This window comes from Rana temporaria, chromosome 7 (genome assembly GCF_905171775.1).
Source record: "Rana temporaria chromosome 7, aRanTem1.1, whole genome shotgun sequence".
NCBI lineage: Eukaryota > Metazoa > Chordata > Amphibia > Anura > Ranidae > Rana > Rana temporaria.
In genome coordinates this window covers 193,256,284-193,269,268 of record NC_053495.1, presented here as the reverse complement: position 1 = coordinate 193,269,268, position 12,985 = coordinate 193,256,284, and the positions used below count along the sequence as shown (strand labels likewise).

The window sequence follows — 12,985 nt, the reverse complement described above, 5'->3', positions numbered from 1 at the left end:
ATTTGGTATGATGGTATTGTCTCTGTGCAGTGTAATATATGATGTAATATATAATATGATTGTATATTCTGTATTGTTGCGTCATACGGTAACATTGTATCATTATTGGGGCGGTGAAGTTTGTTTCCTCCTATCATTCGTCAGCAAGGACAACGCCTCCAGCACCAGCCAATCACAGCCCGGCCTGGCCGGAGATCCGCTCAAATAGGCGGACCGGCTGCATCCTTCTCGCACATCAGCGGCATGGAGAATCCGGAGCGGATCGGGTGTGTGGCCCGGGGCTACCTGGAGCCCTTCCGTCACTTCGCCACCGAGGCCATCCACAGCGGGCAGGAACCGGAGCAATGGAACTCCCTGGCGCTGGTGCCCCCCATCTCCCTGTCCACCACCTTCAAACAGCACAGCCCGGGGGAGCACTCGGTGAGCGGACCAGCTGTGTGCTGGGGGGGGGAGGGGACTAATAGAATAACTTTATAATATGTGTATAATTGTATCCTATCTATCTATCGTATAACCTCCTGTGTCTCCAGCTGTCAGTCCTTTCTATACACTTGTGTGATCGGTGGCATCACTCTTTCTAGTGACATCACAATAACAGTGACATTGTGGCATCACGCTTCCCAGTGGCATCACACTTCCCAGTGACATAGTGGCATCACACTTCCCAGTGGCATCACACTTCCCAGTGGCATCACACTTCCCAGTGGCATCACACTTCCCAGTGGCATCACACTCCCAGTGACATAGTGGCATCACACTTCCCAGTGGCATCATGCTTCCCAGTGACATAGTGGCATCATGCTTCCCAGTGACATAGTGGCATCACACTCCCAGTGACATAGTGGCATCACACTCCCAGTGACATAGTGGCATCACACTTCCCAGTGGCATCACACTCCCAGTGACATAGTGGCATCACACTTCCCAGTGGCATCACACTCCCAGTGACATAGTGGCATCATGCTTCCCAGTGACATCACACTCCCAGTGACATAGTGGCATCATGCTTCCCAGTGACATCACACTTCCCAGTGACATAGTGGCATTACACTTCCCAGTGGCATCACACTCCCAGTGGCATAGTGACATTACACTTCCTAGTGACATTGTGGCATCACGCTTCCCAGTGGCATCACACTTCCCAGTGACATAGTGGCATCACACTCCCAGTGGCATCACACTCCCAGTGACATTGTGGCATCACACTTCCCAGTGGCATCACACTCCCAGTGGCATCACACTCCCAGTGGCATCACACTCCCAGTGACATAGTGGCATCACACTTCCCAGTGGCATCATGCTTCCCAGTGACATAGTGGCATCATGCTTCCCAGTGACATAGTGGCATCACACTCCCAGTGACATAGTGGCATCACACTTCCCAGTGGCATCACACTCCCAGTGACATAGTGGCATCACACTTCCCAGTGGCATCACACTCCCAGTGACATAGTGGCATCATGCTTCCCAGTGACATCACACTCCCAGTGACATAGTGGCATCATGCTTCCCAGTGACATCACACTTCCCAGTGACATAGTGGCATTACACTTCCCAGTGGCATCACACTCCCAGTGGCATAGTGACATTACACTTCCTAGTGACATTGTGGCATCACGCTTCCCAGTGGCATCACACTTCCCAGTGACATAGTGGCATCACACTCCCAGTGGCATCACACTCCCAGTGACATTGTGGCATCACACTTCCCAGTGGCATCACACTCCCAGTGACATAGTGGCATCACACTTCCCAGTGGCATCATGCTTCCCAGTGACATAGTGGCATCATGCTTCCCAGTGACATAGTGGCATCACACTCCCAGTGACATAGTGGCATCACACTTCCCAGTGGCATCACACTCCCAGTGACATAGTGGCATCACACTTCCCAGTGGCATCACACTCCCAGTGACATAGTGGCATCATGCTTCCCAGTGACATCACACTCCCAGTGACATAGTGGCATCATGCTTCCCAGTGACATCACACTTCCCAGTGACATAGTGGCATTACACTTCCCAGTGGCATCACACTCCCAGTGGCATAGTGACATTACACTTCCTAGTGACATTGTGACTTCATGCTTCCCAGTGACATAGTAAAATTACGCTTCCCAGTGACCTCACACTTCATAGTGACATCACGCTTCCCAATGACATCACACTCCGAGTGACATAGTGGCATCACAATCCCAGTGACATTACACTTCCTAGAGACATTGTGACATCAGGCTTCCCAGTGACATCACACTTCCCAGTGACATAGTGGCATCACGCTTCCCAGTGACATCACACTCCCAGTGACATAGTGGCATCACAATCCCAGTGACATTACACTTCCTAGTGACATTGTGACATCACGCTTCCTAGTGACATCACACCCCTAGTGACATTGTGCAATTGCACTCCCTGCTAGTTGCTAATTAAATGGACCCACTGACTTCTTCACAGCGCCTTATGTAACGGGTGAACATGCATTGCGTGGCGCTTCTCTGATAGGAAAGTGTACGTTCATGTTTTGAAATGCAAGGTCGTGGAATACTACATGAAAAATGCGTCACCTTAGTGCAGGGGTCTCAACTTTATAAACAAAGGGCCAGTTTACTGCCCTTCAAAGTTTAGTAGGGGGGGGGGGGGGGCGGAGTGTGGCGAGAAGAAAATGTCCTGGCGTCAGTGGGAGAAATCGATGCCACACTGGTATTAGGAGTACCAGTGCCCCATCGCTGGCGTCGGTAGGAGGGGTACCAGTGCCCCATCGCTGGCGTCGGTAGGAGGGGTACCAGTGCCCCATCGCTGGCGTCGGTAGGAGGGGTACCAGTGCCCCATCGCTGGCGTCGGTAGGAGGGGTACCAGTGCCCCATCGCTGGCGTCGGTAGGAGGAGTACCAGTGCCCCATCGCTGGCGTCGGTAGGAGGAGTACCAGTGCCCCATCGCTGGCATCAGTAGGAGGAGTACCAGTGCCCCATCGCTTGTGTCAGTAGGAGGAGGAATTGTGCCGCATAGCTGGCGTGAGGGGGGGGGGGGTAATAGTGGCACACTGTTGCTGATGGTGGGAATAATGCCCCAAGGGCCAGATAAAGGCAAACAAATGGCCCCATGTGGCCCCTGTGGATTTTCCGGTATGGTAGAGATCAGGTCCATAGCAGGCTAATGTGTTAAAAAAATGCATAGGTGGGAATTGTCTCTTGCTGATTTCCAGCTCCAATGCCGCGTACACACGTTCTGAATTTCCAGGAAAGAAAAGTTTGCGATGAGAGCTTTTGGTCGGAAATTCCGCCCGTTTGTATGCCCCATCTGACTTCTTCTGTCGGAATCTCTGACAGCAAAAAATTGAGAGCTGGTTCTCAATTTTTTCCCGACCAAAAGTTTTTTTTTTCGGAAATTCCAGTCGTCTGTATGCAATTCCAAAGCGCAAAAAACAATGCATGCTCAGAATCAATTTGACGCATGCTGGGCTCGTCGTAGTGTTGTACGTCACCGCGTTCTTGACGGTCGGAATTTTGTGTGACTGTGTGTATGCAACACAAGTTTGAGCCAAAATTCCGTCAGGAAAAAAATCTGCGGTTTTCTTGTCGGAATTTCCGATCGTGTGTACACGGCATTACTGTCTCGTTTCAATTGGAACTAAAAGTTGCTGAGTTTTCTGACCATGCGCGATGGAAGAATAGTCACCCTCTAGTATTTTTTTTTAGTGGGATGATTACCACTACTGGCCACTCCAGGGGCCGGATTCAGATACGTTACGCGGGCCGGACAGGTACGCCAATGTATCTCCGATACGTTACACCGCTCTAACTTTGGGCGCGAGTTCTTTATTCACAAAGAACTTGCGCCCTTAGTTAGAGCGGCGTAGCGTATGTGTTGCGGCGTAAGGCCGCGTAATTCAAATGGGGATGTAGGGGGCGTGTTTTATTTAAATTTCCCTTGACCCCGCGCTTTTTGCATTTTACTAGAACGGCGCATGCGCCGTCTGTAAAATCTCCCAGTGTGCATTGCTCTAAATGACGTCATTGCTTTCGTCGTGAACGTAAATTACGTCCATCCGTATTCGCTAACGACTTACGCAAACTACATAAAAAATTTCAAAACTCGGCGCGGGAACAACGGCCATACTTAACATTAGCTACCCCTCATATAGCAGGGGTAACTATACGCCGGAAAAAGCCGACCGCAAACGACGTAAAAAAAAGCGCCGGGCGGTCGTTCGTATCTGAATCGGCGTAACTCCTCATTTGCATATTAGTCGCGTAATAATACGGAAGCGCCACTTAGCGGCCGGCCTGGAATTGCAGCCTAAAACACTTACACCTGTCGGATCTAAGGGTTATCTATGCGTAACTGATTCTCTGAATCAGGCGCATAGATTCGACCGTCGGAACTCAGAGATACGACGGCGTATCAGGAGATACGCCGTCGTATCTCTTTCTGAATCCGGCCCCAGGTGTTTAGCTGGACTTGGATTTTCCACCATGGTGGAGTCCGGTTCCCCAGGAGTCCGGGTCCCTAGACTCTCGGACTATAATCACTGCTATCTAGAACTACTGAGGTTTGCTGAGGTTTGCTGTATTGTGATCAGACCGGTAGATCCAGAACTTCCGCAGCATCATCTGCTGTCACAGTTCCTACTCGCCTGACAAGTGCTAATTGTGTGCAGCTCTATAGAGAACAATAGAGAACCAGCGGCTTAGAGCGTGCTCTGTACAGCCAGTGATGTGGCTTTTGTATGGACGATCTGTATGATGTAACGTTGCATCAGGCGGTGATCTGCTTAGTCACTGTAAATCAGCACTTTCCAGTAGCTGCAGGTGATTGGTGGGTGACCGGCTCCCCCAAAAGGCTGGACTGGAGCTTACAGCTGAGATCTGGATGGTAGAGATTGAGAACAACTGCGTGATTATTTAATTAGAAGACCCTGTGTAACTTTTTCTAGATGTTGAGCTGCAATTCTCAGTTATGAGTTTTCTTGCAATAATAATAATAAAGTGCCCGTGTACCTTGTAGCACAGTAGTGGTTGGCACGCTCGCCTCGCAGCACTGGGGTCCATGTTTCAAATCCTGGTTACTTGGACCCTCTCTAAGGATATTTAAGCAGGGCCTTGCTGGCAGAAGGTTCCTGCATAACAAACAAAACAATGATTCGTTAAAGTGGAAGTTCACCCTAAAACTATTCGCCCGCCGTGTAGAGCTGACTGCGCAGGCGCCGTATAGCGCCGACTCGCAGGCCGGCTATTTACGGAAAACTGGTGACGCGCCTTATGCGCCAGGGGAAGTTTTTCACCAGACGTCAATCATCTAAGCTCTCAATAGGAACGCCCAGTCCCGCGGGAATCAGAACCCGGAAGCCGGGGGGGGGGGGGAATAACAATTAAACGGTATGTACGGCGAAAAAAAAAATAAAAAAAATACCAGCATACTTTACATGTCGTTAGTATGCTGGATGTAATGTTATATAATTGTTTTAGGGTGAACCCCCCACTTTAAGTGCTATATATATGATTCGTTTCTTATCAGTTGTCACCCAGGTTCACACTGGGCTGCGGCAGTGAAGCCGTGCGAGTTCAGTCCCGATTTCGGCCGCGATTATAGAGACATCTGTGCAAGTTTCTGCACAGATGTCAATGTAAATCGCGGGCCAAAAATCGCAAAAAGTAGTACAGAAACGACTTTTTGAAATCGGTGCAGCGCCGCAGATGTGGTGTCGCTTGCGGCACATACCGCCATTTTGACATGCCAAATCACATGTCAAAACGCACCAGTGTGAACCAGGGCTCCGTCTGTCCGTGTTCACCCGATCCGTCAGACGGATGGAAGAGTAGGGTTTTCCTCCGTCACACTTTGGCGGGTCGGATGTCAGCGGGCATGTCACCGATGACATCCGCGGCTCCATAGAGGAGCACGGAGCGCCCGTTCAGGTCCGCCAAAAAAACTGGCAGGCGGACCTGAACGGGCCGCCCGTGTGAAAGAGCCCTAAGACTGGGACGCCAATAAAGTTCATGTGTGTAAAGGCAGGCGTCCCAATACTTTTGGTAATATAGTGTGTGTGTGAGAACAGTCTGAAGGTATCTGTTTTTGTATTTGTACTCGTGCAAATTCTTATCAGCTAGTTTAGTTTAGACATGTGTGACTGTTCCCACCTGTAACACTTCTGTTGTATTCCTCTAACTCCGTCTTCAATCCCAGAATAGTAAATTCTATGCGTGTACATGAATTTTACATCAAATTCACTTAAAGGGGTTGTAAAGGTACAATTCCCCCCCCCCCCCCTAAATGGCTTCCTTTACCTCAGTGCAGTAAAGAGGTTAAGGCAGTGCACACAATCCTTCCAGCCCCTCTGCTAGGATAACCTGTAGTGTATATACTATATGCCTTTTCCCCCTTTTTTTATAGAAAAAAAAAAATAGTTAACTTATCCATTAAAGCGGAGTTCCACCTAAAAATGGAACTTCCGCTTAATCCACTCCTTGCCCCCTTACATGCCACATTTGGCATGTAATTTTTTTTGGGGGGGGGGGGGGGGAGTGGGGGCTTCAGGAGCAGTGGGACTTCCTGTCCCACTTCCTCCTTCCGCCGAGGGGCTGGTAAGGCGAATAGCTCAATCGCCTTATTGCAGCCCCTCCCTGTAGGCGAGCGCCTGTCCAATCGGACGGCGCCGCATGCGCAGTGGGTGCCCGGCCGTGAAGCCAAAAGCTGTCACTGCCGGGTGCCCACACTGAGAATGAAGACGCTGGCCGGCGAGGGGGGGCGAGGAGCGGAGCCCTGGCCGGCGCGTTGCTGGAACTGTGGAGCAGGTAAGTGTCTGTTTATTAAAAGCCAGCAGCTACACTTTTTGTAGCTGCTGACTTTTAATACACTTAAAAAAAGTCTGGAACACCCCTTAAAGTGTAAGCTCACCTTTTCACAAAAAACTAACGGTGAATGAACACCATACACCCTCAATAAGAGGAAGAATCGTGTATGGAGAAGATGAATATATAATTCAATTAATACAATTGAATTATTTAAGGGGATTTTTTTTTTTTTTTAATTGTGACAGCAGCTGTGGGGAGTGTAACAATATTCTGGGTGTAATATTGTATAGTTTATATATTAAAAAAAATTGACTTTAAGGTCACTTTAACATCATGATTGCAACATGTGCTTTTCTGAAGCGATGAACCGGAATCAAAGGTTCACTCCATGTTGTTGCTCAACTTTGCAATAAAAGGTAATTATTGTCTGTGGAAGTCGATGGACCTGAAATGCGAGGACATTAACCTTTTTATTTTTTTTAATCAGTAATTTATTGTCAAGAGAAATCTGCTAAGCTCAGTATAAAGGGTTATGTTAGGTTTTCAATGCCTACTTTTTTTTTATTTCTAGAATACGTTTTTTTTTTTGTTTTTTTTAGTCCAAGCTCTTTCTGCTATTTTTTTTTTTTTTTTTTATATAAATTTTTTCAATTTTATTTAGACCAGAGTGCTTTTTTTTAAAGCGGTTGTAAACCGTGGATGTTAAAAAATCCCCCCCAAAAAAAAAAAAAACCTGCAATGGCATAATGTGCTAGTATGCATCGCAGTACTAGCACATTATGAAATACTCACCTTGGAACAAAGCCCTCCAGAGCTGTAAAGGCACAGCTGAGGAATGGCCTGTTCCCCTTTGTCTGTCTTCCGGGTTCGCAAGCTCTGGCTATGTGAGCGGCCAGAGCCGCAATGACGTCACTCCCACACATGCGAGCCCTTGGTTCCGGCCCGAAGCTCCGGCAAGGTATGCTGGACCCTCAGAGCACATGCGCCAGTGATGTCACTGGCTGCATGCAGGGTGAATATCTCCTAAATGTCCTGCATGCAGGCAGAGCGCAAATAAAGTAGTTTTTACACTGGCCTAAACCTGTAAACAAATCTCTCTAAGCAGGGAAAATGGGTATGAGGTTTGTTTTTCGATAAGTCATTTGGTATGTAGAGCTAGATTGTTCTAGCTACATTCCTGGAAAGTAGGACACTTCATGTTCAGGCGAGAGAGAGAGAGACACAGAGAGAGAGAGAGACATACACAGACACGCACACAGAGACACATTGCCCCAATTACTCATCAGTGAGGGACCCTCACTTCCAGAGACTCTCCGCTCTCATCCCGGACTTCAATTCTACAGAAGAGAAGAGGAAACTCCAATTTCTACTGGGAGAAGAGGAGCCAATTGCGAAGAGAGCTGCCCAATATGTGACAGCGTGTCAGACTGAGAGGGACATGAGAAACTGAGGACTTAAAAATCCTTTCACAGACTTATGTCCATTCCCCGTTATATTACCCCGCCTTCCCCTTTTCCTGTACAAACTCAACTGCTTTGGCAATGCTAACATGTATTTGGTCCTGCCAATAAAGCTTATTTGAATTTGAGTGAGAGACACACAGAGAGAGAGAGTGAGAGACACACAGAGAGAGAGAGAAAGTGAGAGCGACACAGAGAGAGTGAGAGCGACACACGGGGATGGGAGAGAGTGAGAGCGACACACACACAGTGAGACAGAGAGAGAGTGACACAGAGAGGGCGACAGAGTGAGGGCGACAGAGAGAGAGTGAGGGCGACAGAGAGAGAGAGTGAGGGCGACAGAGAGAGAGAGAGAGTGAGGGCGACAGAGAGAGAGAGTGAGTGAGGGCGACAGAGAGAGAGAGAGTGAGGGCGACAGAGAGAGAGAGAGAGTGAGGGCGACAGAGAGAGAGAGAGAGTGAGGGCGACAGAGAGAGAGAGTGAGGGCGACAGAGAGAGAGAGTGAGGGCGACAGAGAGAGAGAGAGTGAGGGCGACAGAGAGAGAGAGAGTGAGGGCGACAGAGAGAGAGAGAGTGAGGGCGACAGAGAGAGAGAGTGAGGGCGACAGAGAGAGAGAGTGAGGGCGACAGAGAGAGAGAGTGAGGGCGACAGAGAGAGAGAGAGAGTGAGGGCGACAGAGAGAGAGAGAGAGTGAGGGCGACAGAGAGAGAGAGAGAGTGAGGGCGACAGAGAGAGAGAGTGAGGGCGACAGAGAGAGAGAGTGAGGGCGACAGAGAGAGAGAGTGAGGGCGACAGAGAGAGAGAGTGAGGGCGACAGAGAGAGAGAGTGAGGGCGACAGAGAGAGAGAGAGTGAGGGCGACAGAGAGAGAGAGAGTGAGGGCGACAGAGAGAGAGAGTGAGGGCGACAGAGCGAGAGAGAGAGTGAGGGCGACAGAGCGAGAGAGAGAGAGTGAGGGCGACAGAGCGAGAGAGAGAGAGTGAGGGCGACAGAGAGAGAGGGTGAGGGCGACAGAGAGAGAGAGTGAGGGCGACAGAGAGAGGGAGTGAGGGCGACAGAGAGAGAGAGTGAGGGCGACAGAGAGAGAGAGTGAGGGCGACAGAGAGAGAGAGTGAGGGCGACAGAGAGAGAGAGTGAGGGCGACAGAGAGAGAGAGTGAGGGCGACAGAGAGAGAGAGTGAGGGCGACAGAGAGAGAGAGTGAGGGCGACAGAGAGAGAGAGTGAGGGCGACAGAGAGAGAGAGTGAGGGCGACAGAGAGAGAGAGTGAGGGCGACAGAGAGAGAGAGTGAGGGCGACAGAGAGAGAGAGTGAGGGCGACAGAGAGAGTGAGGGCGACAGAGAGAGTGAGGGCGACAGAGAGAGAGAGTGAGGGCGACAGAGAGAGAGAGTGAGGGCGACAGAGAGAGAGAGTGAGGGCGACAGAGAGAGAGAGTGAGGGCGACAGAGAGAGAGAGTGAGGGCGACAGAGAGAGAGAGTGAGGGCGACAGAGAGAGAGAGTGAGGGCGACAGAGAGAGAGAGTGAGGGCGACAGAGAGAGAGAGTGAGGGCGACAGAGAGAGAGAGAGTGAGGGCGACAGAGAGAGAGAGTGAGGGCGACAGAGAGAGAGAGTGAGGGCGACAGAGAGAGGGAGTGAGGGCGACAGAGAGAGAGAGAGTGAGGGCGACAGAGAGAGAGAGAGTGAGGGCGACAGAGAGAGAGAGTGAGGGCGACAGAGAGAGAGAGTGAGGGCGACAGAGAGAGAGAGTGAGGGCGACAGAGAGAGAGAGTGAGGGCGACAGAGAGAGAGTGAGGGCGACAGAGAGAGAGAGAGAGTGAGGGAGAGAGAGAGTGAGGGCGACAGAGAGAGAGAGAGTGAGGGCGACAGAGAGAGAGAGAGTGAGGGCGACAGAGAGAGAGAGAGTGAGGGCGACAGAGAGAGAGAGAGTGAGGGCGACAGAGAGAGAGTGAGGGCGACAGAGAGAGAGTGAGGGCGACAGAGAGAGAGTGAGGGCGACAGAGAGAGTGAGGGCGACAGAGAGAGAGAGAGAGAGTGAGGGCGACAGAGAGAGAGGGCGACAGAGAGAGAGAGTGAGGGCGACAGAGAGAGAGAGTGAGGGCGACAGAGAGAGAGAGAGTGAGGGCGACAGAGAGAGAGTGAGGGCGACAGAGAGAGAGTGAGGGCGACAGAGAGAGAGTGAGGGCGACAGAGAGAGTGAGGGCGACAGAGAGAGAGAGAGAGAGAGTGAGGGCGACAGAGAGAGAGTGAGGGCGACAGAGAGAGAGAGAGAGAGAGAGAGTGAGGGCGACAGAGAGAGAGAGTGAGGGCGACAGAGAGAGAGTGAGGGCGACAGAGAGAGAGAGTGAGGGCGACAGAGAGAGAGTGAGGGCGACAGAGAGAGAGTGAGGGCGACAGAGAGAGAGAGTGAGGGCGACAGAGAGAGAGAGTGAGGGCGACAGAGAGAGAGAGTGAGGGCGACAGAGAGAGAGAGTGAGGGCGACAGAGAGAGAGAGTGAGGGCGACAGAGAGAGAGAGTGAGGGCGACAGAGAGAGAGAGTGAGGGCGACAGAGAGAGAGAGTGAGGGCGACAGAGAGAGAGAGTGAGGGCGACAGAGAGAGAGAGTGAGGGCGACAGAGAGAGAGAGAGAGTGAGGGCGACAGAGAGAGAGAGAGTGAGGGCGACAGAGAGAGAGAGAGTGAGGGCGACAGAGAGAGAGAGAGTGAGGGCGACAGAGAGAGAGAGAGTGAGGGCGACAGAGAGAGAGAGAGTGAGGGCGACAGAGAGAGAGAGAGTGAGGGCGACAGAGAGAGAGAGTGAGGGCGACAGAGAGAGAGAGTGAGGGCGACAGAGAGAGAGAGAGAGAGTGAGGGCGACAGAGAGAGAGAGTGAGGGCGACAGAGAGAGAGAGAGAGAGAGAGAGTGAGGGCGACAGAGAGAGAGAGTGAGGGCGACAGAGAGAGAGAGTGAGGGCGACAGAGAGAGAGAGTGAGGGCGACAGAGAGAGAGAGTGAGGGCGACAGAGAGAGAGAGTGAGGGCGACAGAGAGAGAGAGAGAGAGAGAGAGAGAGGGAGAGAGAGAGTGAGGGCGACAGAGAGAGAGAGTGAGGGCGACAGAGAGAGAGAGAGTGAGGGCGACAGAGAGAGAGTGAGGGCGACAGAGAGAGAGTGAGGGCGACAGAGAGAGAGTGAGGGCGAGAGAGAGAGTGAGGGCGACAGAGAGAGAGAGTGAGGGCGACAGAGAGAGAGAGTGAGGGCGACAGAGAGAGAGAGTGAGGGCGACAGAGAGAGAGAGTGAGGGCGACAGAGAGAGAGAGAGAGAGAGAGTGAGGGCGACAGAGAGAGAGTGAGGGCGACAGAGAGAGAGAGAGTGAGGGCGACAGAGAGAGAGAGTGAGGGCGACAGAGAGAGAGTGAGGGCGACAGAGAGAGAGTGAGGGCGACAGAGAGAGAGAGTGAGGGCGACAGAGAGAGAGAGTGAGGGCGACAGAGAGAGAGAGTGAGGGCGACAGAGAGAGAGAGTGAGGGCGACAGAGAGAGAGAGTGAGGGCGACAGAGAGAGAGAGTGAGGGCGACAGAGAGAGAGAGTGAGGGCGACAGAGAGAGAGTGAGGGCGACAGAGAGAGAGAGAGAGAGAGAGAGTGAGGGCGACAGAGAGAGAGAGTGAGGGCGACAGAGAGAGAGAGTGAGGGCGACAGAGAGAGAGAGTGAGGGCGACAGAGAGAGAGAGTGAGGGCGACAGAGAGAGAGAGAGAGAGAGAGAGAGAGAGAGAGGGAGAGAGAGAGTGAGGGCGACAGAGAGAGAGAGAGTGAGGGCGACAGAGAGTGAGAGTGAGGGCGACAGAGAGAGAGAGTGAGAGTGAGGGCGACAGAGAGAGAGAGAGTGAGGGCGACAGAGAGAGAGACAGAGAGAGTGAGGGCGACAGAGAGAGTGAGGGCGACAGAGAGAGTGAGGGCGACAGAGAGAGTGAGGGCGACAGAGAGAGAGAGAGTGAGGGCGACAGAGAGAGAGAGAGAGTGAGGGCGACAGAGAGAGAGAGAGTGAGGGCGACAGAGAGAGAGAGAGAGTGAGGGCGACAGAGAGAGAGTGAGGGCGACAGAGAGAGAGTGAGGGCGACAGAGAGAGTGAGGGCGACAGAGAGAGAGAGAGAGTGAGGGCGACAGAGAGAGAGAGAGAGAGTGAGGGCGACAGAGAGAGAGAGAGAGAGGGCGACAGAGAGAGAGAGAGGGCGACAGAGAGAGTGAGGGCGACAGAGAGAGAGTGAGGGCGACAGAGAGAGAGAGTGAGGGCGACAGAGAGAGAGAGTGAGGGCGACAGAGAGAGAGAGAGAGTGAGGGCGACAGAGAGAGAGAGTGAGGGCGACAGAGAGAGAGTGAGGGCGACAGAGAGAGAGAGAGAGAGAGAGAGAGAGAGAGAGGGCGACAGAGAGAGAGTGAGGGCGACAGAGAGAGAGTGAGGGCGACAGAGAGAGAGTGAGGGCGACAGAGAGAGAGTGAGGGCGACAGAGAGAGAGTGAGGGCGACAGAGAGAGAGAGAGAGAGAGAGAGTGAGGGCGACAGAGAGAGAGAGAGAGTGAGGGCGACAGAGAGAGAGAGAGAGTGAGGGCGACAGAGAGAGAGAGAGAGTGAGGGCGACAGAGAGAGAGAGTGAGGGCGACAGAGAGAGAGAGTGAGGGCGACAGAGAGAGAGAGTGAGGGCGACAGAGAGAGAGAGTGAGGGCGACAGAGAGAGAGAGTGAGGGCGACAGAGAGAGAGAG

At 52.1% G+C, this 12,985-nt stretch overlaps 1 protein-coding gene across 1 annotated transcript in view; it reads left to right on the top strand.

Annotated features, from left to right (window-relative positions):
• Positions 1-216: 216 nt before the first annotated feature.
• CTH (cystathionine gamma-lyase) overlaps positions 217-12,985 on the top strand; it is a 49,940-nt gene continuing 37,171 nt past the window's right edge. The window contains exon 1 of the mRNA XM_040360712.1: positions 217-420. Coding sequence (XP_040216646.1) covers positions 244-420 — 177 coding nt within the window. The 5' untranslated portion in view covers positions 217-243. The remainder of the gene's footprint in view (positions 421-12,985) is intronic.